Genomic DNA, 26,738 nt, shown 5'->3' with positions numbered 1-26,738 from the left:
CCGATAGAGAGGAGCCGTCGGATTCCGAATACACAGTCCTCGTGTTCTTCCTTGGCCTGTATCCTGGTAGCTGGACTGAGGGACGTGTGCTGCATTTTTGGAGTCTGTCTTTTGATGTTTTGTCACCATAGAGGAACACAGTTCAAAAGTAATAGAATTCATAGGAGGAAGGGAGGCACATTGGGGAAGTAGTAGCAGAAAATTGAGAATTGGTAGTGGAACCAAGAGCAATGAAAATGTCGGGCCCCAAAGACCCTAATGCCCAATGGCAGCGCTCTGACTTAGCAGCCACTCCTTATGTCTCCAGGATTTTAGAGGTCGAACTGGATACTATGGGGGATACCTTTTTGATAGCAGATGTCTCTGGTGCTATCATCAATATCATAGTAGATTTATGATACCATGACACACGCGCCATAACATTAGACATTTATTGCCCTGGCATTGGATAACCAGGTCCAGCATTCTAAGGCGAATCCCCTGATAAACTAGGAAAAGCTTTTGACAACCTCAGGAATACATGTCTCTTCTTCTTTCCAGAACAAACTTTGGGCCAAAATGTATCTCTTACATGTGTTTACTTTCTAAATGGTCCATGGTAAGGTTGGGGATTAATGGTGTGCTCCTGGGCCCCCTCCTTTTTGGGTGGGATACCCACCAGGGATGTCTGCTATCACCCCATCTTTTTGTGCTACCAGTTGCCCCTCTGAGAGCCAAGCTATACCTGGAAAAGAGTAATGACCTTTAGACCGTTCCAAGAGTTGGAGGACAAAGTATTGATCTATCCTAATGACCTTCTCAGGGGCGGCTCCTCCACATGGGCGTTGGAGCAGAAACATAAAATGGTATAAATACCATTTTATGTTTCTGCTTCTCGCACTGCGAGAAAGCAGAAGAATTGTATGCTTGGTTGGGGCGGGCAGGTGGGTGGCTCGGGGAGGAGTGCCTTGCCCAATGTTATGGGCATTGAATGTTTGGTCGGCCCTCTGGGGCAGACCAAACCAGTCATGAACACTCTCCCGTTTTCTCCATGTAGGCTGCATGTCATACATTCACCCCAGTACAGAGATCTGGGCCCAAATCCATCATATTGTTGCACTCCACACCAACCCAGTTCAGACATGGCCATATGCAAATCAGTCTGACTCTGTGCCTCAAGGGAACAGTCCAGCCCGAACTGCCAAGCCATGTCTTCCCTGGACCAGAAACAAGCTTCTGAGGACCGGTTTCTGGCATTCCAGCCGTCTTCAGCCCGGCTTGCTTGAATCCAGTGGTGTGGAGAGCATGGGACTCATGTCTGAGCATACCCATCCCACTCGGGGTGACAAATGCAAAAACCACAGTTGATGGACAGAATGCAGAACAATGTCATACATTCATCCCAGTACAGAGATCTGGGCCCAAATCCATCGTTTTTTTGCACTCCACACCACCCCAGTTCAGACATGGCCATATTCAAATCAGTCTGACCCTGTGCCTCAAGGGAACAGTCCAGCCCGAACTGCCAAGCCATGTCTTCCCTGGACCAGAAACAAGCTTCTGAGGACCGGTTTCTGGCATTCCAGCCGTCTTCAGCCCGGCTTGCTTGACTCCAGTGTTGTGGAGAGCATGGGACTCACGTCTAAACATACCAATCCCACTCGGGGTTACAAATGCAAAAACCACAGTTGATGGACAGAATGTAAAACAATGTCATACAGTCCAGCCCGAACTGCCAAGCCATGCCTTCCCTGGACCGGAAACAAGCTTCCGAGGACCGGTTTCTGGCATTCCAGCCGTCTTCAGCCCGGCTTGCTTAAATCCAGTGGTGGGGAGGTGCATGGGACTCACGTCTGAGCATACCCATCCCACTCGGGGTGACAAATGCAAAAACCACAGTTGATGGACAGAATGCAGAACGATGTCATACATTCACCCCAGTACAGAGATCTGGGCCCAAATCCATCGTTTTTTTGCACTCCACACCACCCCAGTTCAGACATGGCCATATTCAAATCAGTCTGACCCTATGCCTCATGGGAACAGTCCAGCCCGAACTGCCAAGCCATGCTTTCCCTGGACCGGAAACAAGCTTCCGAGAACCGGTTTCTGGCATTCCAGCCATCTTCAGCCCGGCTTGCTTGAATACAGTGGTGTGGAGAGCATGGCACTCACGTCTGAGCATACCCATCCCACTCGGAGTGACAAATGCAAAAACCACAGTTGATGGACAGAATGCAGAACAATGTCATACATTCACCCCAGTACAGAGGTCTGGGCCCAAATCCATCATTTTTTGCACTCCACACCACCCCAGTTCAGACATGGTCATATGCAAATCAGTCTGACCCTGTGCCTCATGGGAACAGTCCAGCCCGAACTGCCAAGCCATGCCTTCCCTCGACCGGAAACAAGCTTCTGAGGACCGGTTTCTGGCATTCCAGCCGTCTTCAGCCCGGCTTGCTTGAATCCAGTGGTGTGGAGAGCATGGGACTCACGTCTGAGCATACCCATCCCACTCGGGGTGACAAATGCAAAAACCACAGTTGATGGACAGAATGCAGAACAATGTCATACCTTCACCCCAGTACAGAGATCTGGGCCCAAATCCATTGTTTTTTGCACTCCACACCACCCCAGTTCAGACATGGCCATATGCAAATCAGTCTGACCCTGTGCCTCATGGGAACAGTCCAGCCCGAACTGCCAAGCCATGCCTTCCCTCGACCGGAAACAAGCTTCTGAGGACCGTTTTCTGGCTCTTCAGCCCGGCTTGCTTGAATCCAGTGGTGTGGAGAGCATGGGACTCACGTCTGAGCATACCCATCCCACTCGGGGTGACAAATGCAAAAACCACAGTGATAGACAGAATGCGGAACAATGCCATACATTCACCCCAGTACAGAGATCTGGGCCCAAATCCATCGTTTTTTTGCACTCCACACCACCCCAGTTCAGACATGGCCATATGCAAATCAGTCTGACCCTGTGCCTCATGGTAACAGTCCATCCAGAACTGCCAAGCCATGCCTTCCCTCGACAGGAAACAAGCTTCTGAGGACCGGTTTCTGGCATTCCAGCCGTCTTCAGCCCGGCTTGCTTGAATCCAGTGGAGTGGAGAGCATCGGACTCACGTCTGAGCATAGTCAAGTCAAGTCAAGTCAGAGAATTTATATAGCGCACTACATACCCAGAGGGTCTCAAGGCGCTTAGGAAGGGCAGGAGGATTACTTGTCAAATATCCACGTTTTAAGTTGCTTTCTGAATGCTAGGTGGTTCTGGGTAAGGCGCAGGTAAGCGGGGAGTGAGTTCCATGTTTTAGCAGCCAGGTATGAGAAGGATCTGCCTCCCATGGTGGTCTTGTTGATGCGAGGTACAGTGCGAGGTACATACCCATCCCACTCGGGGTGACAAATGCAAAAACCACAGTTGATGGACAGAATGCAGAACGATGTCATAGTCAAGTCAAGTCAAGTCAAGTCAGAGAATTTATATAGCGCACTACATACCCAGAGGGTCTCAAGGCGCTAAGGAGGGGGAGGAGGATTACTTGTCAAATATCCACGTTTTAAGTTGCTTTCTGAAAGCCAGGTGGTTCTGGGTAAGGCGAAGGTGAGTGGGGAGTGAGTTCCATGTTTTAGCAGCCAGGTAAGAGAAGGATCTGCCTCCCATGGTGGTCTTGATGATGCGAGGTACAGTGGCGAGGGCTTGGCTGGAAGAGCGTAGTTGACGGGAGGGGGTGTAGAAGGACAGTCTTGAGTTGAGGCATTCTGGACCGATGTCGTAGAGTGATTTGTGTGCGTGGGTTAGCAGTCGGAAAGTGATTCTCTTATTGACGGGTAGCCAGTGGAGGTCTTTCAGGTGACCAGAGATGTGTTCGTTGCGTGGGATGTCTAATATGATTCTGGCTGAGGCGTTTTGGATTCGTTGGAGTTTCTTTTGGAGTTTGGCGGTAGTGCCTGCGTAGAGGGTGTTTCCGTAGTCCAGTCGGCTCGTGACCAGAGCATGGGTGACTGTTTTCCTGGTTTCGGTGGGGATCCAGCGAAATGTTTTTTTGAGCATGCGAAGAATGTTGAAGCAGGATGAGGATATGGTGCTGACTTGTCTGTTCATTGAAAGTGAAGAATCCAGGATAACGCCTAGGTTCCGTGCATGGTCTGTCGGGATGGGTGCTTTTCCAAGGGCTTCCGGCCACCAAGAGTCGTCCCATGCGGAGGGGGATGTGCCTAGGATGAGGACTTCTGTTTTATCTGAGTTCAGTTTCAGACGGCTGTGTTTCATCCATTCAGCAACTTCTTTCATTCCTTCGTGTAGGTTAGTTTTGGCGGTGCTGGGGTCCTTGGTGAGAGAAAGGATCAGTTGAGTGTCATCTGCGTAAGAGATGATGTTGAGGTTGTGTTGGCGGGCGATGGTCGCGAGGGGGCTCATGTATACGTTGAAGAGGGTGGGGCTTAGAGAGGATCCTTGTGGTACGCCACAGATGACTTCGGTGGCCTCGGACTTGAATGGTGGAAGGCGGACTCTCTGGGTTCTTCCGGTGAGGAACGAGGTGATCCATTCAAGTGCTTTTCCTTGTATTCCGATGTTATTGAGGCGTTGTAAAAGGGTACTGTGGCAAACTGTGTCGAAGGCTGCAGAGAGGTCGAGGAGGATGAGGGCGACTGTGTCTCCATTGTCCAGTAGAGTTCGAATATCGTCTGTTGCTGCGATGAGGGCGGTCTCAGTGCTGTGTTTAGCTCGGAAGCCAGACTGTGAGGAGTCGAGGGATTTGTTGGCTTCGAGGAAGGCAGCGAGCTGGTTGTTGACAGCTTTCTCGATGACTTTGGCCGGGAATGGAAGGAGCGAGATGGGGCGGTAATTTTTGAGTTCGGTGGGGTCCACTGTGGGTTTTTTCAGAAGGGCGGTGAGTTCAGCGTGTTTCCAGTTTTCCGGAAAGGTGGCAGAGTTCATACATTCACCCCAGTACAGAGATCTGGGCCCAAATCCATCGTTTTTTTGCACTCCACACCACCCCAGTTCAGACATGGCCATATTCAAATCAGTCTGACCCTATGCCTCATGGGAACAGTCCAGCCCGAACTGCCAAGCCATGTCTTCCCTGGACCAGAAACAAGCTTCCGAGAACCGGTTTCTGGCATTCCAGCCATCTTCAGCCCGGCTTGCTTGAATACAGTGGTGTGGAGAGCATGGCACTCACGTCTGAACATACCAATCCCACTCGGGGTGACAAATGCAAAAACCGCAGTTGATGGACAGAATGCAGAACAATGTCATACATTCACCCCAGTACAGAGATCTGGGCCCAAATCCATCGTTTTTTGCACTCCACACCACCCCAGTTCAGACATGGCCATATGCAAATCAGTCTGACCTGTGCCTCATGGGAACAGTCCAGCCCGAACTGCCAGGCCATGCCTTCCCTCGACGGGAAACAAGCTTCTGAGGACCGGTTTCTGGCATTCCAGCCGTCTTCAGCCCGGCTTGCTTGAATCCAGTGGTGTGGAGAGCATGGAACTCACGTCTGAGCATTCCCATCCCACTCGGGGTGGCAAATGCAAAAACCACAGTTGATGGACAGAATGCAGAACGATGTCATATATTCACCCCAGTACAGAGATCTGGGCCCTAATCCATTGTTTTTTGCACTCCACACCACCCCAGTTCAGACATGGCCATATGCAAATCAGTCTGACCCTGTGCCTCATGGGAACAGTCCAGCCCGAACTGCCAAGCCATGCCTTCCCTGGACCGGATATAAGCTTGCGAGGACCGGTTTCTGGCATTCCAGCCATCTTCAGCCCGGCTTGCTTGAATCCAGTGGTGTGGAGAGCATGGGACTCACGTCTGAGCATACCCATCCCACTCGGGGTGACAAATGCAAAAACCACAGTTGATGGACAGAATGCAGAACAATGTCATACATTCACCCCAGTACAGAGATCTGGGCCCAAATCCATCGTTTTTTTGCACTCCACACCACCCCAGTTCAGACATGGCCATATGCAAATCAGTCTGACCCTGTGCCTCAAGGGAACAGTCCAGCCCGAACTGCCAAGCCATGTCTTCCCTGGACCAGAAACAAGCTTCCGAGGACCGGTTTCTGGCATTCCAGCCGTCTTCAGCCCGGCTTGCTTGACTCCAGTGGTGTGGAGAGCATGGGACTCATGTCTGAACATACCAATCCCACTCGGGGTTACAAATGCAAAAACCACAGTTGATGGACAGAATGCAAAACAATGTCATACAGTCCAGTCCGAACTGCCAAGCCATGCCTTCCCTGGACCGGAAACAAGCTTCCGAGGACCGGTTTCTGGCATTTCAGCCGTCTTCAGCCCAGCTTGCTTGAATCCAGTGGTGTGGAGAGTATGGGACTCACGTCTCAGCATACCCATCTCACTCGGGGTGACAAATGCAAAAACTGCAGTTGATGGACAGAATGCAGAACAATGTCATACATTCACCCCAGTACAGAGATCTGGTCCCAAATCTATCGTTTTTTGCACTCCACACCACCCCAGTTCAGACATGGCCATATGCAAATCAGTCTGACCCTGTGCCTCATGGGAACAGTCCAGCCCGAACTGCCAAGCCATGCCTTCCCTCGACCGGAAACAAGCTTCTGAGGACCGGTTTCTGGCATTCCAGCCGTCTTCAGCCCGGCTTGCTTGAATCCAGTGGTTTGGAGAGCATGGGACTCACGTCTGAGCATACCCATCCCACTCGGGGTGACAAATGCAAAAACCACAGTTGATGGGCAGAATGCAGAACAATGTCATACATTCACCCCAGTACAGATATCTGGGCCCAAATCCATTGTTTTTTGCACTCCACACCACCCCAGTTCAGACATGGCCATATGCAAATCAGTCTGACCCTGTGCCTCATGGGAACAGTCCAGCCCGAACTGCCAAGCCATGCCTTCCCTGGACCGGATATAAGCTTGCGAGGACCGGTTTCTGGCATTCCAGCCATCTTCAGCCCGGCTTGCTTGAATCCAGTGGTGTGGAGAGCATGGGACTCACGTCTGAGCATACCCATCCCACTCGGGGTGACAAATGCAAAAACCACAGTTGATGGACAGAATGCAGATCAAGGTCATACATTCACCCCAGTACAGAGATCTGGGCCCAAATCCATCGTTTTTTTGCACTCCACACCACCCCAGTTCAGACATGGCCATATGCAAATCAGTCTGACCCTGTGCCTCATGGTAACAGTCCATCCAGAACTGCCAAGCCATGCCTTCCCTGGACCGAAAACAAGCTTCTGAGGACCGGTTTCTGGCATTCCAGCCATCTTCAGCCCGGCTTGCTTGAATCCAGTGGTGTGGAGAGCATGGGACTCACGTCTGAGCATACCCATCCCACTCGGGGTTACAAATGCAAAAACCACAGTTGATGGACAGAATGCAAAACAATGTCATACAGTCCAGTCCGAACTGCCAAGCCATGCCTTCCCTCGACCGGAAACAAGCTTCTGAGGACCGTTTTCTGGCTCTTCAGCCCGGCTTGCTTGAATCCAGTGGTGTGGAGAGCATGGGACTCACGTCTGAGCATACCCATCCCACTCGGGGTGACAAATGCAAAAACCACAGTTGATGGACAGAATGCAGAACAATGTCATACATTCACCCCAGTACAGAGATCTGGGCCCAAATCCATCGTTTTTTTGCACTCCACACCACCCCAGTTCAGACATGGCCATATGCAAATCAGTCTGACCCTGTGCCTCAAGGGAACAGTCCAGCCCGAACTGCCAAGCCATGTCTTCCCTGGACCAGAAACAAGCATCCGAGGACCGGTTTCTGACATTCCAGCCGTCTTCAGCCCGGCTTGCTTGACTCCAGTGGTGTGGAGAGCATGGGACTCACGTCTGAACATACCAATCCCACTCGGGGTTACAAATGCAAAAACCACAGTTGATGGACAGAATGCAAAACAATGTCATACAGTCCAGTCCGAACTGCCAAGCCATGCCTTCCCTGTACCGGAAACAAGCTTCCCAGGACCGGTTTCTGGCATTCCAGCCGTCTTCAGCCCAGCTTGCTTGAATCCAGTGGTGTGGAGAGCATGGGACTCACGTCTCAGCATACCCATCTCACTCGGGGTGACAAATGCAAAAACCGCAGTTGATGGACAGAATGCAGAACAATGTCATACATTCACCCCAGTACAGAGATCTGGTCCCAAATCTATCGTTTTTTGCACTCCACACCACCCCAGTTCAGACATGGCCATATGCAAATCAGTCTGACCCTGTGCCTCATGGGAACAGTCCAGCCCGAACTGCCAAGCCATGCCTTCCCTCGACCGGAAACAAGCTTCTGAGGACCGGTTTCTGGCATTCCAGCCGTCTTCAGCCCGGCTTGCTTGAATCCAGTGGTGTGGAGAGCATGGAACTCACGTCTGAGCATTCCCATCCCACTCGGGGTGGCAAATGCAAAAACCACAGTTGATGGACAGAATGCAGAACAATGTCATATATTCACCCCAGTACAGAGATCTGGGCCCTAATCCATTGTTTTTTGCACTCCACACCACCCCAGTTCAGACATGGCCATATGCAAATCAGTCTGACCCTGTGCCTCATGGGAACAGTCCAGCCCGAACTGCCAAGCCATGCCTTCCCTGGACCGGATATAAGCTTGCGAGGACCGGTTTCTGGCATTCCAGCCATCTTCAGCCCGGCTTGCTTGAATCCAGTGGTGTGGAGAGCATGGGACTCACGTCTGAGCATACCCATCCCACTCGGGGTGACAAATGCAAAAACCACAGTTGATGGACAGAATGCAGAACAATGTCATACATTCACCCCAGTACAGAGATCTGGGCCCAAATCCATCGTTTTTTTGCACTCCACACCACCCCAGTTCAGACATGGCCATATGCAAATCAGTCTGACCCTGTGCCTCAAGGGAACAGTCCAGCCCGAACTGCCAAGCCATGTCTTCCCTGGACCAGAAACAAGCTTCCGAGGACCGGTTTCTGGCATTCCAGCCGTCTTCAGCCCGGCTTGCTTGACTCCAGTGGTGTGGAGAGCATGGGACTCATGTCTGAACATACCAATCCCACTCGGGGTTACAAATGCAAAAACCACAGTTGATGGACAGAATGCAAAACAATGTCATACAGTCCAGTCCGAACTGCCAAGCCATGCCTTCCCTGGACCGGAAACAAGCTTCCGAGGACCGGTTTCTGGCATTCCAGCCGTCTTCAGCCCAGCTTGCTTGAATCCAGTGGTGTGGAGAGTATGGGACTCACGTCTCAGCATACCCATCTCACTCGGGGTGACAAATGCAAAAACTGCAGTTGATGGACAGAATGCAGAACAATGTCATACATTCACCCCAGTACAGAGATCTGGTCCCAAATCTATCGTTTTTTGCACTCCACACCACCCCAGTTCAGACATGGCCATATGCAAATCAGTCTGACCCTGTGCCTCATGGGAACAGTCCAGCCCGAACTGCCAAGCCATGCCTTCCCTCGACCGGAAACAAGCTTCTGAGGACCGGTTTCTGGCATTCCAGCCGTCTTCAGCCCGGCTTGCTTGAATCCAGTGGTTTGGAGAGCATGGGACTCACGTCTGAGCATACCCATCCCACTCGGGGTGACAAATGCAAAAACCACAGTTGATGGGCAGAATGCAGAACAATGTCATACATTCACCCCAGTACAGATATCTGGGCCCAAATCCATTGTTTTTTGCACTCCACACCACCCCAGTTCAGACATGGCCATATGCAAATCAGTCTGACCCTGTGCCTCATGGGAACAGTCCAGCCCGAACTGCCAAGCCATGCCTTCCCTGGACCGGATATAAGCTTGCGAGGACCGGTTTCTGGCATTCCAGCCATCTTCAGCCCGGCTTGCTTGAATCCAGTGGTGTGGAGAGCATGGGACTCACGTCTGAGCATACCCATCCCACTCGGGGTGACAAATGCAAAAACCACAGTTGATGGACAGAATGCAGATCAAGGTCATACATTCACCCCAGTACAGAGATCTGGGCCCAAATCCATCGTTTTTTTGCACTCCACACCACCCCAGTTCAGACATAGCCATATGCAAATCAGTCTGACCCTGTGCCTCATGGTAACAGTCCATCCAGAACTGCCAAGCCATGCCTTCCCTGGACCGAAAACAAGCTTCTGAGGACCGGTTTCTGGCATTCCAGCCATCTTCAGCCCGGCTTGCTTGAATCCAGTGGTGTGGAGAGCATGGGACTCACGTCTGAGCATACCCATCCCACTCGGGGTTACAAATGCAAAAACCACAGTTGATGGACAGAATGCAAAACAATGTCATACAGTCCAGTCCGAACTGCCAAGCCATGCCTTCCCTCGACCGGAAACAAGCTTCTGAGGACCGTTTTCTGGCTCTTCAGCCCGGCTTGCTTGAATCCAGTGGTGTGGAGAGCATGGGACTCATGTCTGAGCATACCCATCCCACTCGGGGTGACAAATGCAAAAACCACAGTTGATGGACAGAATGCAGAACAATGTCATACATTCACCCCAGTACAGAGATCTGGGCCCAAATCCATCGTTTTTTTGCACTCCACACCACCCCAGTTCAGACATGGCCATATGCAAATCAGTCTGACCCTGTGCCTCAAGGGAACAGTCCAGCCCGAACTGCCAAGCCATGTCTTCCCTGGACCAGAAACAAGCATCCGAGGACCGGTTTCTGGCATTCCAGCCGTCTTCAGCCCGGCTTGCTTGACTCCAGTGGTGTGGAGAGCATGGGACTCACGTCTGAACATACCAATCCCACTCGGGGTTACAAATGCAAAAACCACAGTTGATGGACAGAATGCAAAACAATGTCATACAGTCCAGTCCGAACTGCCAAGCCATGCCTTCCCTGGACCGGAAACAAGCTTCCGAGGACCGGTTTCTGGCATTCCAGCCGTCTTCAGCCCAGCTTGCTTGAATCCAGTGGTGTGGAGAGCATGGGACTCACGTCTCAGCATACCCATCTCACTCGGGGTGACAAATGCAAAAACCGCAGTTGATGGACAGAATGCAGAACAATGTCATACATTCACCCCAGTACAGAGATCTGGTCCCAAATCTATCGTTTTTTGCACTCCACACCACCCCAGTTCAGACATGGCCATATGCAAATCAGTCTGACCCTGTGCCTCATGGGAACAGTCCAGCCCGAACTGCAAAGCCATGCCTTCCCTCGACCGGAAACAAGCTTCTGAGGACCGGTTTCTGGCATTCCAGCCGTCTTCAGCCCGGCTTGCTTGAATCCAGTGGTTTGGAGAGCATGGGACTCACGTCTGAGCATACCCATCCCACTCGGGGTGACAAATGCAAAAACCACAGTTGATGGGCAGAATGCAGAACAATGTCATACATTCACCCCAGTACAGATATCTGGGCCCAAATCCATTGTTTTTTGCACTCCACACCACCCCAGTTCAGACATGGCCATATGCAAATCAGTCTGACCCTGTGCCTCATGGGAACAGTCCAGCCCGAACTGCCAAGCCATGCCTTCCCTGGACCGGATATAAGCTTGCGAGGACCGGTTTCTGGCATTCCAGCCATCTTCAGCCCCGCTTGCTTGAATCCAGTGGTGTGGAGAGCATGGGACTCACGTCTGAGCATACCCATCCCACTCGGGGTGACAAATGCAAAAACCACAGTTGATGGACAGAATGCAGATCAAGGTCATACATTCACCCCAGTACAGAGATCTGGGCCCAAATCCATCGTTTTTTTGCACTCCACACCACCCCAGTTCAGACATGGCCATATGCAAATCAGTCTGACCCTGTGCCTCATGGTAACAGTCCATCCAGAACTGCCAAGCCATGCCTTCCCTGGACCGAAAACAAGCTTCCGAGGACCGGTTTCTGTCATTTCAGCCATCTTCAGCCCGGCTTGCTTGAATCCAGTGGTGTGGAGAGCATGGGACTCACGTCTGAGCATACCCATCCCACTCGGGGTGACAAATGCAAAAACCACAGTTGATGGACAGAATGCAGAACAATGTCATACATTCACCCCAGTACAGAGATCTGGGCCCACATCCATCGTTTTTTTGCACTACACCCGAGATCAGGCATGGCCATATGCAAATCAGTCTGACCCTGTGCCTCATGGGAACAATCCAGCCCGAACTGTCAAGCCATGCCTTCCAGGCATGGAGATCCAAGGACTCGGCCGTAGCCAGAGAGTTCTTAAAATGCTCCAGCGCACTGTCTCGATTATCGCCAAACAGGCGAGTACCATCAAAAGGCATGTCCATGAGGGAACTCTGGACGTCCCCCGAAAACCCAGTGGACCGTAGCCAGGCATGGCGACCCAGGGCCACTGTTGTGGAGATCGCTCGCCCTAAAGAATCCGCGGTGTCCAGACCACCCCGAATGGCGAACTTCACGTCATCCTTCCTCTCCGCAACAGCTTGGAAAAGTATAGCCCTAACCTCTTCCGGGCACTGGGGCAGTGTCTGCGCCACTGTCTCCCACACAGCCTGAGAGTAGGTGCCAAGAGGCATGCAATGTTGACTGACCGCAGTCCCATGCTGGCAGAGGAAAATAACTTCTTGCAAAACTGCTCCAGTTTTTCTGATTCCTTATCCAGCGGGGCGGTAGGGAACGCACTTTGGGAAGTAAAGGCCTGAATGACCAGGCTCTCTGGAGTCGGCTGATTTGTCAGAAAGGCCGGGTCACCCGGTCCCGGGCGATGACACCTGGCCACGTTCTTATCCACAGGAACCCCTGTGGCTGGCCTAGACCAGGTGCCCATCAAAACATTCATCAAGGCCTCATTAAATGGAAGCAGAGGTTCCATAGAACTTGCCGCCGGCTGAAGCAGCTCAGTAAGGATGTTGGTCTTGTGAGCGACTGTAGGCAGATCAAGGTCAAGGGCCTCAGCTGCACCTCCATGACAGTGGGAGGAGACATAAATCCAGGCTCAGAAGGAGAGGTCAAGGCCACCTGTATCCTCCGAGTCCTCCGCCCACTCATGTTCAGACTAGCACTGCTGTGCAAGAGGGCCCTTCGACCCCTCCCAGTCATACCCCTCCTCCACAGCCCAAGGCACAGGCGGCAGCGGCGGGGGAGGCACAGGGGAAAACAAATGCTCCAACGGTGCCGGGCAAGGCGCCGGTCTGGCTCCATGTACCAGTTAGGGTCCCAAGCCGGAGCAAAATTGCCCAGAAATTCAGGTAAGGGCGGAGGTGGAATGAACGGAACCCATGGCGGCGCCAAAAACGGAGCCGCAGGGGGTGCCGGGGCTGGAGCCGCTGGCAGATGATCCTGTGGCACCAGAGCCGCTGGTGGAGGACCTTCCAGCGCCTGGGCCGGAGCTGCCAGCAGTGCCGGTGGCAAGCAAGGGCCCTCAATAGGGACCACAGAGCCCGAAGGCGTGTCGGCAGGAGCCCTAGGCCTGAAAAGGCGGTCCATGGCGGCAAGAAACTTTTCAGTCACCGATGGACCCGGATACGGTGGGTAGGCAGCGGGACTCCCAGGCCCCAACTGAGATGCAGGGGAAGGATCCCTGGCGCCCTCGTCCGCATCCGGAGACCGACGGGGGGACGTCGGAGAGCGACTTTTCCTGACATCGCTTACCCGACTCCGAGGGTGAAGACTTTGATCCTGAGGAGCCATGATGATGGCTCCGCGGTCGGTCCGTCGAGCGACCCCTGGACCTTGAACGGCGCGGAGACGACTGCCTGGTCTCCAGCAACTTTCGGGACCGCTCCTGCATAGCCTTCGGAGCCATGGCCATACAGTGGGAACATGAACGGGAGTCATGGTCGTGCTCCAGACAGTAGAGACAGACGCCATGGGAGTCGGCCACTGATATTGTATGGCGACAAGCCCGCAGGATTTAAACCCAGGCATCCCTACGTGGCACCAGGAGTCAAGACTCAAAAGAAGTAGAGACGAAAGTCTCAAAAAGTTAGTCAAAAAGTGACTAGGGTACGTGCTCTAACCGGATCTGCGCTTGCTGGTGCGGAAAAAGGAAGAACTGACGTCAGCTTGCATTGGTGGCGCCTAAGTAGTCTCTGTGACGTCATCTCGGTGCTTACGATGCCAGCGACGGATGCGGAGCTCCACGACGCCACCTACCGACGAGCAGGTGTACTGCTGATGAAAAACTTTCCGGATCCAGTCTGACACCTGGGGATATTCTAAGGTAAGGAATCTATCACTAACGTGTCTCTTTCAGATCTGACAAAACAATAGATGACATCTTATTGACGAGACCCTCATTGAACACCCTCCTGAATGCCTCTCTACAGCCAGTCTTGTCACTGACAGCCCCGCTATCTTTGGCTTCCAGCAGCAACCCATGCCATTATCATTGCACGAGACTCCGAGGGGCTCTCAAGTAATAAAGATATTGAGGAAGGAATGGGAGAAGGATGGAGAAGGCAAACAACATGGAGGCTGAAGAAGAGAAGTTACAAGATATTCTTCATGTCAAGTCTTATCCATATGTGGATCTCAATACACATTTTGGGGCAGATTTACAATAATTTTGCCCCAGGGTTGCATTACGTTTGTGGGGCAGGTGCGAGGCAACATCATTTTTATTTAGTAAGCCTCGCAAAGCTGCTTCATGTGGCTTTGTGTGGCTTAGTAGGTACAAAGTAACGCTTCCCTTGCATTGGTAAGGGGTTCCATGGGTGGAGCGTGGGCGTTCCCATGCGTCCATACATGGACTTTGACGAATTCCCAGATCTACATAGACGTGTAAACCTGGGAATGTGTCAAAATGATACGCCTTCTCCAGAGAGGCGTAAAAATGAGAAATGTCTTTATTTCTCCTCATTACTTCCTCATTCTGCAGAAACATAGAAAGAGGAATATGCCTCTAAGGAATGTTTTTGTGCAGGAAAGTGTCCGTTCGTGCACAAAAACAATGCTGCCAGGAACGCTGGCACCATGGCACAACCTGGCTTTGTTGGCGCTAGGCAGCACAAGGAGAGAGCAGAAATCTGCCAGATCTGAATAAATATGACACATTTCTTCTGTCTCAGTTTCACGCAGTGCAGCAGTTTTGCTGCTGCCCCGCCTTGCTTAAAATGTAAGTAAATCTGCCCCTTCTCATATAAAGAAAGCAAGTAACCTATCAGAGATGCTCATTATAGGAATTTCTTTAATTGTTGTATGTCACACTTTTGAGTGACAATATATCGACTTCCACTATACTTTCAAACCAGGTCTATCTAGATGAGTGTAGAGTTATTGGTCCTAACTACACAAAATGCAGGGGCATATTTACATAGAGTATGGCGCTGCCACACTCCGACATTTTTTTAAAACAGGGATGCGCTGTATCCACAAGAATACAGCACACTCCTGTGTTTCCCCTGGCACTGGTGCAAAAAAGCTGCCGAGCGCCAGCACAGGCACCCTGCCACCATGTGGCGAGGGTGCCTGGGCTCAAGAGGTGATAGTGTATGTGCAGGAAGGGACACGTTCTTGCACATAAACAATCAATAATGGGGATTTGCTCCTTCAGTGTCTGCTGCAGAACACAGCACACGTGGAAAGAGCAAAAAATGAGGAGAAATGAATAATTTCTTCTTGTATCGCCATTCTAATGCCTGGTAATTCATGGTGTTAGAATGGCGCTGTTGTTTACACTGCCTCAGAATGTAAATCAGGGGCAACGTCAAAGCGCAATGGGTGTTGGGGCGGAACGCCCACAGCAACACCCATTGCACACCCCTTTGCTGTAAAGGACTGCAGCAGAAAGAGGCATATTTTCAAGGTGGTGTTGTAAATATGGGACATGGCGGTACACCACCGGAGCGTCAAAACACGTGACATTCATAACTTCTACAAAGCTGCACCCTCTTCATGAGTGAAGTTTATTGCAAGGGAGAGTCTTTCCTTGTACCGCACTAACACAGCACAATTTACCACACTGCAGTCAAATGGTATCCATCCGAATAGAGAATGTCAATGGAACAGAATGCTTCCAGTACCATCAGAAGAAAGATTACTTAGCAGGAGGCATACATCACTGCTTAGTGCTCGTGCATAGTGCGATCAATCTACAAACTAAACCCCAGTCTAGTACAAGACCACCACCTGTTCTTGTTTTTCATTGAGTTTCAACGTGATGGGTTTTGGGCCTTTGTACTGCGTTACTGTACCAAACCTTGCACGTTAAGCTGGATGGATGAGAGTTTGCCTGCTGGTGACCGATTGTTGTTTTTCCAGAGCTGGCAAGTGCATTGCGTGTTGAATAGCAGCTTTGTTATGCCCGACGTTAACCCATCACCTACTCCAAAGAGAGCTAAATGGAGTTCTCATTACCTGTGCAGGAGACTAGAAGCCTGTGGAGGTGCTTTCAAGACCACAGCTGTTAAAAAACAGAACAGTTCATGATGGATATTACTATAGTTTAATAAGCACCAGGAAGCAGTCAACTGGACTCATCCAAAGGGATCCAAGAGAAGCAGAGCAGACACTTCTGCTCTCTTGATTGGTGACTTCGAACGTGATCTGCAGGACGTAGACTTGGTCTTCTTTCCATACCGCTACAAGATGTTATTGTCTTGATTCCGATGCCAGAGACGTCTACTTGGTCTTCTTTCCATACATCTACAAGACGTTATTGTCTTGATTCCGATGCCAGAGACGTCTACTTGGTCTTCTTTCCATACATCTACAAGACGTTATTGTCTTGATTCCGATGCCAGAGACGTCTACTTGGTCTTCTTTCCATACATCTACAAGATGTTATTGTCTTGATTCCGATGCCAGAGACGTCTATTTGGTCTTCTTTCCATACATCTACAAGACGTTATTGTCTTGATTCCGATGCCAGAGACGTCTACTTGGTCTTCTTTCCATACATCTACAAGACGTTATTGTCTTGATTCCGATGCCAGAGACGTCTACTTGGTCTTCTTTCCATACCGCTACAAGACGTTATTGTCTTGATTCCGATGCCAGAGACGTCTACTTGGTCTTCTTTCCATACCGCTACAAGACGTTATTGTCTTGATTCCGATGCCAGAGACGTCTACTTGGTCTTCTTTCCATACCGCTACAAGACGTTATTGTCTTGATTCCGATGCCAGAGACGTCTACTTGGTCTTCTTTCCATACATCTACAAGACGTTATTGTCTTGATTCCGATGCCAGAGACGTCTACTTGGTCTTCTTTCCATACATCTACAAGACGTTATTGTCTTGATTCCGATGCCAGAGACGTCTACTTGGTCTTCTTTCCATACATCTACAAGACGTTATTGTCTTGATTCCGATGCCAGAGACGTGTACTTGGTCTTCTTTCCATACCGCTACAAGACATTATTGTCTTGATTCCGATGCCAGAGACGTCTACTTGGTCTTCTTTCCATACCGCTACAAGACGTTATTGTCTTGATTCCGATGCCAGAGACGTCTACTTGGTCTTCTTTCCCTACTGCTACAAAATGTTATGGTGTTGATTCCGATGCCGGAGATGTGTTATTTTGAAGATCCGGGAGTTAGTGCTATTTTAACCAAATTTGTTAAGTGTTGCTAGGTAATCTTTCAAAGGAGAGGAACTTACATTGGGCGTATCATCCAGAGAAGTAAGAGCTATGCACCTTTGGTCATGTTGATCCTGACGGACACTGTGTTTCCTCCACAGATTCTTCAACACTGGCTTCTGTTCATAGTCCTCAGACCTCTGACACCCATTGAGCTGGGATATTCCGGGGCCTGAAGGAGCTTTGGCCAGGTAGTAACATTTATGTGCTGGGTTTCGTCACACACAAGGCAGATGTGCAAAGGCAGCACAGTGTCCTTCGGAACCAACACTCTAAAAAGTGTGTAACCATTTCTTTTTCACCAGGAGGTCCGGGCAACTTGGAATTCTGGTAGAAGTTTTTTTAGATGAGCGGACTATGGATTTTTGCCTACGCTTTTTCACCCATGTCTCTGATCCCCAATGAGAGATATGCAAGTTCATATCCATGGCTTCTGCATTGGCCTAACATTTTTATAAACAGACCTACCGATCTTTCAACAAACCCAGTAATTTCAGACCCCAACCGAATTTTGTGACAAAAGAAGCGGGGTTGGTTCTGCACCGTGATCCTCTCAAAAGTAAATCTCACTGTTGGCTCCTGAACACTTAGAAAGAGCGAGGGGCATATGTACAAGGGGGTTGCACTACTGAAGCATCACTTTTTATTTTATGTTCCAGTGGCGCAATGCCATGCACCTTGTTTACAAAGTGGGATCATGTCACTTTGCATGGCTTAACACAATGATTTTACGTTTCAGAGGCTAGTACAGCCTTTTCTCTGGATGACCACAGCAGTCTTCCTTGGGCACATACAACAGTACCGTCAACATTACTGAGTCCCCATTTGAGTTGAGTCGATAGAAAGTGTGATACAGAATCCATTTCAGTAGGACGAGCTTCCCGCCCGCCTTTCCTGATGTTATTCTAGAGACTGCTTATTAGTCTGGATTCAAAACATGTAAATCAGTCAAAGCCCTAACACTGGTCTTGGACATTGGTCTGCAACGGCTGTTCTGCAGCATGTTTTATTGATTGACCTGCAGCGAGGACACCTTCCCAATGAGGCTTGATGCTGATCCTGTAAACACTTGTGCTGGGAGGAGCGGAAACTGACTTCTGGGGTGGAATTTAATCCTGTCCAGACAGTCAGTTGCATTCAAGGCCCAAACAGTGAGGTTGATGGGGTACAGGACAATATATTTACAACTGCTATCTCAAGGAGACGGAGGATCTTCAGCCCGACGAGGGCGATAATTCAGAGCCTGTGAGTTTGTGAAGGATACCACTACTGGTGAACTGTAGTTACAGGTAAGTACCTTTTTGCGTATGGAGGATAAGGCAAAGCTGGTCTGGTATAACTCACGCGGCAGCCTCGACAGAGGGTATGTAGTGTCTGAAGCCGGGTCCTTGTTACCTCCGTTACCAGGTTTATGGCTGGAGTAATGGATAGTTTGGGATTAAAGTGCCACCAAGATTACTTCTGACAATTACAGCACTTCAAAGATTACTTACCTGTAACAGCAAGCGCTACATTAGAACATGCTCTTGTGATTGCAGTAAGGCAGGGTGAATGCTAAGACGCCCATTCCAGGCTTGAGTCAAGTGAAGTTAATTCTGAGACTGCGTCTCTATATAGTTGTGGCTTACACAGCGGGGAACAGCTGTGAAAAGCCTTAAGCGCAGCTAGGTTAATGCTAAGACGGTGACTGTGGTGAAGTCTGGATGAAGTAGGGTTGATACTTGGGGCTGGGAGGCTAAGGCTTGGGAGTGGCATGTCATTGTTGGGGTACTGCCCATCGTTACAGCCAGTGTATGGGAGGTGTTGATGGTTGACCTTGTTTACAAAGAGTTGAGGATGCTGCAGTTGGAGTGCTATGGAGTAACCTTGTATCTTTCTTCCTCTCTAGGACCAGTTCGAGTTTGCGCTCACAGCTGTGGCAGAAGAAGTGAACGCCATCCTGAAGGCACTGCCGCAGTGATCCACGGATGCACCACTCTGCCTCGAACCCTTTTCCACCAGCCATTGCTCATCTGCCTAACCCCTGATAACTGCCCCAGGGCCCTCAAGTGACAGGGCAGCAGCCTGTGTGCAGTGAGGCCTACAGGTGGCTGTCATCTTCCTGCAGTGCGAAACTTACAGAAGGGAGATAATTTCTTGCAGTGCAAGTCCTAAAAAAGCAGACTTCTTCCTTCAGTGTGAGTTCTAAACATTACAATCGGAGTCCTGCTGAATGCAGAAGGCAGCCCGCTTCCTGCAGCGTGGTAACTACAGAAGGCAGCCAGCCTCCTGCAGTGAGTCCCTCAGTCTGCGGTCCACTTCCTACAGCGCGGTCCCTGAAGAAGACAGCCCACTTCCTGATGCGCAGTCCCTGCAGAAGGCAGTCTGCCTCCTGCAGTGAGTCCCACAGTCTGCGGTACACTTCCTGAAGTGCGGTCACTGCAGAATGCAGTCAGCTTCCTGCAGTGAGTCCCACAGTCTGTGATCCACTTCCTGCAACGCGGTCACTGCAGAATACAGTCCGCTTCCTGCAGTGAGTCCCACAGTCTGCGGTCCACTTCCTGAAGTGCGGTCCCTGCAGAATGCAGTCTGCCTCCTGCAGTGAGTCCCACAGTCTGAAGTCTGCTTCGTCCAGTTCTTTCAGTGCAGAAGAGGAGCAGCTTCCAGCAGCTATTTGCCTGAATACAGCGGCCCTCGTTTGTGGATTCTGAAGCCTGTAGGTGGTAGGAGTCCTGCATTTTGTGCTGTGCCTTATTGAGAGAGTGAGGGGTCCCCAATCAGGTAAGATGCTGTTAGGTCTTGATATGGCTTTCAGGCTAATAATCAGTGCTGCTCCTGCTCTTGCCACCTCCTGCAGCCACCTCTGTAGACCCAGTAGTGTCCAATATTGAAGGAATGCTTTCCAATCCCAGCTATGATATTCCATCTCCAGGACAGCTTTGGCCGCCTGAATATTGTGCACAGCCACCTTCTCTACCACACTACAGGCGCCTCCTCATTTGTTGATGACATACCCGCCTTAGCCAATGTCCTCTGGACACTGGTGTTGTCCTCTTCCTGTCACAGGGTGTTGAGAGGAAGCAGAGGAAGTTCATATGGTGATCTTGGTCACTCAGGTGCCACTAACCATGGCCCACAATAGGGTTGTAACTGATGGCAACTGTTCAAGGTCAGTCTGCACGTGCTGGGCACTTGTGCCTGGAGCATGGAACCTTCCCCCGAGGATGGCAGCACCTGAAGATGATCCTACTCAGTACTCAGGAACAACTCGACTTTTAGATGCCCTGCGAGGAGGACGCACTAGAGTTATAAGGAATGGTGCCCTATAAATGGCCAGAGGAACATCATCTTCTAGCCCGCGGGGAGGACACTGGAGATATAAGGAATGGTACCCTATAGATAGTCAGGTGGAAGACATCTAAAACTGCGATGGCCATCACCGGTGGCCAACATGATTTGTGGAACTCCACATTTTGGCCTGCCACAATGGGCTCCCTCCCTCAACCCAAGAAATCAGTCAAGAGCCCCGGAGTTCTGATTGACACTAGTTTGTCCATTAAACCTCAATTAGGGGCTGTAATTTAAACTTGCTCTCGTAAATCCACAAAATTAGAAAGATTGGTAAACTTCTTTCCTTAGAGGCTCTCACTCGAGCCATTATTGCACTGGTTATCTCAAGGACCGGTTTCGCAAATTCCCTCTATCTGGGTGTTCCCAAAGACTTGAACCACAGACTTCAACTAGTACAAAATCAAGCCGACAGGCTTTTATACCACCAACCTCAGAATTGAAACATCACCCCCTTGATGAGGAAACTGCACTGGCTGTGGGTAGAACACCGTTCCATCTTAAAGGCCGGCTGCATTATTTTTAAATCATTACAGAGTAGCAGGCCTGCCTTTATTTCAGCCCGTATTATATTAAAAAACTCACATCCACCCGTAACTGAGATCTATGCACCTGAACCTTCTGACGAGCCCTCCTTTTTACAAAAAACAAAAAAACTGAAACTTTGTTAGTTCCAGATTCTCTGTACTTGCCCCCCATTGGAGCGCCTTCCCATCTGATATCAGGACCACCCGTTATTCCAAATGTAGGAAATTCTTGAAGACTTGGCTTTTTAGACTAGCTTGTGATAAAATTGTATGCTGTGTCCAATGCTTCTGTTGCCTCAGGGCATTGACACCACCCGGTGAACGTGCGCTCTATTAATAAGTGTAACCTAACATCTTCTGGCACGGTCACCGGCTCGTCCATGAGACCACTTGAAGTATTTCCCGCACTTGTCGATGAGACTGCACTGCTCAAGCAGTCATGGAGGACCCTGTAGATGTTGACATACACAAGGTTGGTCAAGGAATGGTTACCGCTTAATGTTCTGTCTGGGTGAGAGGCTACACTGCGGCACATTCAGCTCATCCCTTCTCAATCCAGTTTCTGCCTCCAGCTCTTCAGGATCAACCCTACCGTGTGTCCGGATCGATCTCTAGGTCTTGCTGTATCTTTAGGGGCCTCTACCTCGTCTTCCCGTTCCAGCCTCTGCTTGGTTTTGGTCCCCTTTTCTAACTTTACTTCTCCTCCCATCTTTGTCCTTTCAGTTTCTTCTTCTCTCTAATCTAGCATCCTTTCCTGTCCTGTCACTACGTCGTTTTACTGCTGCAGCATCCCACTCTTTCTTCTATTTCTCTTCCTTCCTCTTGTGTGTCATTTTTTTACCTTATCTTTATGGCTTTGATTCATCTCTGTCCCAGTATTCTTTTATTCTCTTCTTGGTACACTCAAGTGGCTTATCCCTCTGGCATGCTTCTGTGGCCGCTTCGTAGCCCATCCCCACCTTTCTTGAACCCTCCCTTGCCCGTGCCATCTTCTCACTCATTTTACTGTCAGTGTTTCTGCCTTCTTATCCATGTTCCAAAAACTCAACCTTGTCAACAGCTCAGGCTCTTGCTCATCAGCCAGACATGTCCACAGCAACTGCACAAAGTGGCCCACCTCCAGGGAAGAGGGCAGACACCCACTGCAGCAGGCTACTGCCCACCGGGGCTATAGGGGCAGACGCTGTCATGCCAAAATGCTGACCTTTTTCTGTCCTAACTCTGCCCAACCTCACCCCGTTCTCATACAGTGTTGTGTGTTCACAACTTCATGCAGAAAAAAATTTCTATAGAAAGAAAATATATAATTTAATTTTGTATTTTGATGTAATTAAAGTCTACGTGTTGAGTTTGTGCAGCTGCACCTGGCCGTGTCATGTGATTTTATTTGTTATGGTCTGACTTTTTGTGGCAGACACTGGTTTTACCCACAAAACACACCTGCATCATACACATACCTGCTGACAAGACGCTACTGCACGCATAAACACGCTACCAGACTCCTAGCAGCACACACCTTCTGAAGCAGTTACTCTTCTACTCCACAGGAGCACGCACAACTGTTACTACACACTACATCAGTACATTCACCTGCTCACGTAGACACTACAAAACACACATACATGCTTCCAGATGCAACCACACGTCTGCAAATGCACAGTGACACCTACACCTTCTCACTTAGGCTCTCCAGTACAGCTCTGCTGACACGAAGATCATACGAAAATGTCCGACAGGATGGAACGGGCAAAGTTTCCATTCCTACAAACCTGACTGCCCAGGCAATAGTGCTTGGTAAACATATATAGAGATACCCACATTGCTGTCTGGCATATGTCCTGGGCCGGAACCCCACGTGCACCATCCAATGGGTGATGATACGCTTCTGCACTGCCTTTCATTTTTGTGCTCCGACATACCGCACGAAGAGTTGGCTGTACACCCGGAACTCTTTCATGCAGTCAAGGTAGAATGCCAATGCTCTTTTTCAGCCAAGTCAGTGAAGTTGCTTTTCCTCTTTAGAGGGACACAGCGGAGCGTAAAAAGTAGACAGGGTCACTGGGTGATGGACTGACCTGCATGAAAGGGAGTGATGCCTTTCGGCTGAACGGTAGCTCTAGTTCTTAGAACCAGCTTGTATGGGTAGAAGTTCAAGTATGGAGGCCTGAATGACAGATTGAAGCTCACTCTCCCTCCCGGCAGATAATATTGCCACCAAGAAGGCCGTCTTCATGGTAAGGAGCCAAAGAGTACAGTTGTGTGGGGCACCCTGATTGGGGGATCGATAACCATGAACAACAGCTCAGGGTACCAAACTCTCCAAGCCAAGTCCGGAACCACAAGGATGACTTGGGCCCAGTCTTTCCTGATCTTCTAGAGAACCATAGGCAGGAGTGCTATGGGCGTGAAGGCATGCAGGAGGCCTGAGCTCCACTTGAGACAAAAGGTGCCTCAGAGCAGAGCTAGTGCAGGCTTGGAAACTCCAGCGTGCAAAAGTGTTGATATTGCACATTTTCTGCGTTGACGAACAGATCTAACCAAGGCTCTCCCCTACGCTGAAAGAGACCTTGCACATACTCCGAAAGGAGACTCCATTCTTGATTTGCTAGGCTTCTTAGGCTGAGTTTGTCCGCTCTGGTGTTCAGAGAGCCTGCCAGGTGTTTAACCTCCAGGGATATGCCCTGATGGTCCAGCCATGTCCAGAGATGCAGGGCCTCTTGACAAAGGGTCAACGACCTACCCACCCTGTTTGTTGCAGTACCCTATGGTGGTGGTGTTGTCCGTGAACACCTGCACTAGTACCCTTGATGGAGTGTGGAAAGGCTTTCAATGCCAGCCGGATTGTCTGGAGCTCCAGAAGGTTGATGTGGAGTCTGGATTCCCACCGGAGACCAGATGAGTCTGTTTGCCACCTCTCCTAGAGGGCCGACCCATCCCAGGAGTGGTGTATCTGTCACTACTGTTAGATTTGGTTGGGGAAGGGAGAGGGTTCTGCCTCTGACCAAAGCTTGGTTTGTTAGCCACCGATGCAGTTGTTGCGCAGTTCCCTCCGGGATCTGGACAAAGTCAGAAAGATTCCTGCGATGCTGCGCCCACTGGAACTTCAGTTCCCACTGCAGAGCCCGCATGTGCAATCTGGCATGATCCACCAGCAGGATGCAGGAGGCCATGAGGTCCAACATCCTCAAAGTCAGTCTTACCAAATCCAGGATAGAGGCTGAAACATCAGTATCATTGGCTAAATATCTTGCACTCGCCGCTCAGGAGGATAAGCCTGAAACTGCACTTTGTACAGAATCACCACGATGAAAGTGAGCACCTGAGAGGGAGTCAGGTGTGACTTCGGCACATTCATAATGAACTCCAGGGAAAGAAGGAGGTCCACCACAGTCTGGAGGTGGGAGCAGACAGCCTGTGGCGAGCCCACCTTCATCAACCAGTCATCAAGATAAGGGAAGACTGGGACCCCTCATCTCTGCAAATGAGCTGCAACCACTGCCATCACCCTAGTGAACACCCGAGGGGCGCTGGAGAGGTCAAACACTATTATCCAGTCTCCCGGTCCATGGCAGACAGATCTTGAGCAAGCGTGAGCATTCTAAACTACTTCTTGGCAAAGAAATTGAGAGAGGGCACCTCTAGGATAGGACGAAGGCACCCATTCATTTCGGGCACCAGAAAGTAGCGAGAATAGCAACCATGACCTCACCCTCTTGATGCCTCCCTTGGCCAAGAGAGCCATCACTTCCTGGGGAAGCAAGATGAGAGGGTCCTCGGTCAGCCTGTTGCAATCAAGTGGCATGGGTAGAGGTTTCGTTCTCAAGGTGAGGCAAGTATCCCCTCTGGACAATTTGAGGAACCCATTGGGCTGATGTTATAGACCTCCAGTGGGGCAGGTGATGGCATATGTGCCTCCCACTGCTTGTCCATAATGGTAAGAGGGTATACTGTAAGGGTTTGGAGGCTGCAGCTGCCGGGGTGGTGGTGGACCGTCCCAACCACAGGCTGCCTGCTCCAAGTGGGCTGTGAGTACTACATCCTAGGCCATGCAGATGCCGGGAATCTTGTGTACCGCAGTAGCTGGAAGGGAATAGACATAGATGGAAGCCCCTTCTGTGGCCAAGAAAGGATGGTGAGGGGCCTAGGAAAGGCCCAAGGACCCGACCATAGCACTGCTGTCATTAAGGGGCCCAGTGCTGAATCCGACTTGTCTCAGAAGAGACAGGATCCATCAAAGGGCATGTCCATGAGCAATGCTTGAACATCCCCTGAAAAGTCACTTGTTCTCAGCCAGACATGGCGCCATAAGGCCACGGTTGAGGAAACCGCTTTACCCAGTGAGTTGATGATATTCAATCCACATCTGATCTGATTGTCAACTTACAAGTAACAACAAAATACCCTATGCACACAACAAACAAGTAAGAAGGGCGTGTCAGTGTCGACACATATAGGTCACAGAACAAAGATAACAGAAACAACACAAGGGTTTCTTGTATGGTGTTTCAACAGTTGGTTCTTTTTTAATTTTCTCAAAACAAGCCAGCTGACACGTGTTTCGTCGCATATGGAATAGTCTTTCTGCGACTCCTCAGGGCTGGGAAAGATACAAGGGACAACAATGAAACTTATAAAATGATGTATATACTTAGTTGTTCATTGCAATCAGTGTCTTTGTCGAAACTTTAATTATCCGAGAACCCAAAACGCAAAAAGACCTTAGTGAACCGTTCATGGTGCGCGAGGAGTTTTTACGGTTGAACTCGTGAAAAGGAGATTGGTGAAAAGAAAGGATAAAGAGTGGGTGGGATTGTATAAAGAAGACATATGATGAAGAAGGAAAAGAAAAGTGGTGCCTTCACGCAGGATTTGTATGGGTCTGAGTGAATGAGGTGTGACAAACGGATCCAAAACATGCTAGTGCTCTATGTGACACAAGGCTGACTATATGGAAGGGGGAGAAAAAAAACTTCTGGGTAAGTCATACCTGTATCAGAAAAATACAAGAATGGGAAGTCTGTATGGGAGGGAGGTAAAAGGATTATGAGGAATGGAAAAATAAGGGAAATGGGCCAAAAATTCAAGGGGAAGAGTTAAAAAGTAGAAAGGCGCTCACCGCTCCCCCGGTGATAATTCCGACCCGGCAGGGCCCGAGACTCTGTTGATGATTTTCAGGGTGGTTGTGTACTGTAGAGGGGACAAAAAGGTAAATAAAAAGGAAGGTATGAGCCTCCTGCGCTCTATTAAAATGAATCGGTGTGTGGGGATACTATGCTATACATAGTGTTACCGTAATGGTATGTGAAAGACAGTGATCTCACCGGATAAAAATACACCTTGTTGCGAGCTCCTAGACAGCTCCACTCACTTCAGGGGTTTTACCTCA

At 50.1% G+C, this 26,738-nt stretch overlaps 1 protein-coding gene across 9 annotated transcripts in view; it reads left to right on the top strand.

The window, feature by feature from the left end:
* Window positions 1-22,715, top strand: part of PTPRN (protein tyrosine phosphatase receptor type N) — a 377,719-nt gene extending 355,004 nt beyond the window's left edge. For 8 of the 9 annotated variants that reach the window (XM_086954395.1, XM_086954390.1, XM_086954393.1 and 5 more), the window contains one exon: window positions 19,387-22,715. In XM_086954395.1, coding sequence (XP_086810521.1) covers window positions 19,387-19,458 — 72 coding nt within the window. In that variant the 3' untranslated portion in view covers window positions 19,459-22,715. The remainder of the gene's footprint in view (window positions 1-19,386) is intronic. The other variant, XM_086954394.1, reaches the window with a different exon arrangement.
* Window positions 22,716-26,738: the final 4,023 nt, after the last annotated feature.

The sequence above is a fragment of the Lissotriton vulgaris genome, chromosome 2_1, assembly GCF_964263255.1.
Source record: "Lissotriton vulgaris chromosome 2_1, aLisVul1.2, whole genome shotgun sequence".
NCBI classification, from domain to species: Eukaryota; Metazoa; Chordata; class Amphibia; order Caudata; family Salamandridae; genus Lissotriton; species Lissotriton vulgaris.
The sequence above is the reverse complement of the archived record's forward strand: the minus strand, read 5'-3'. Positions and strand labels throughout refer to the sequence as shown.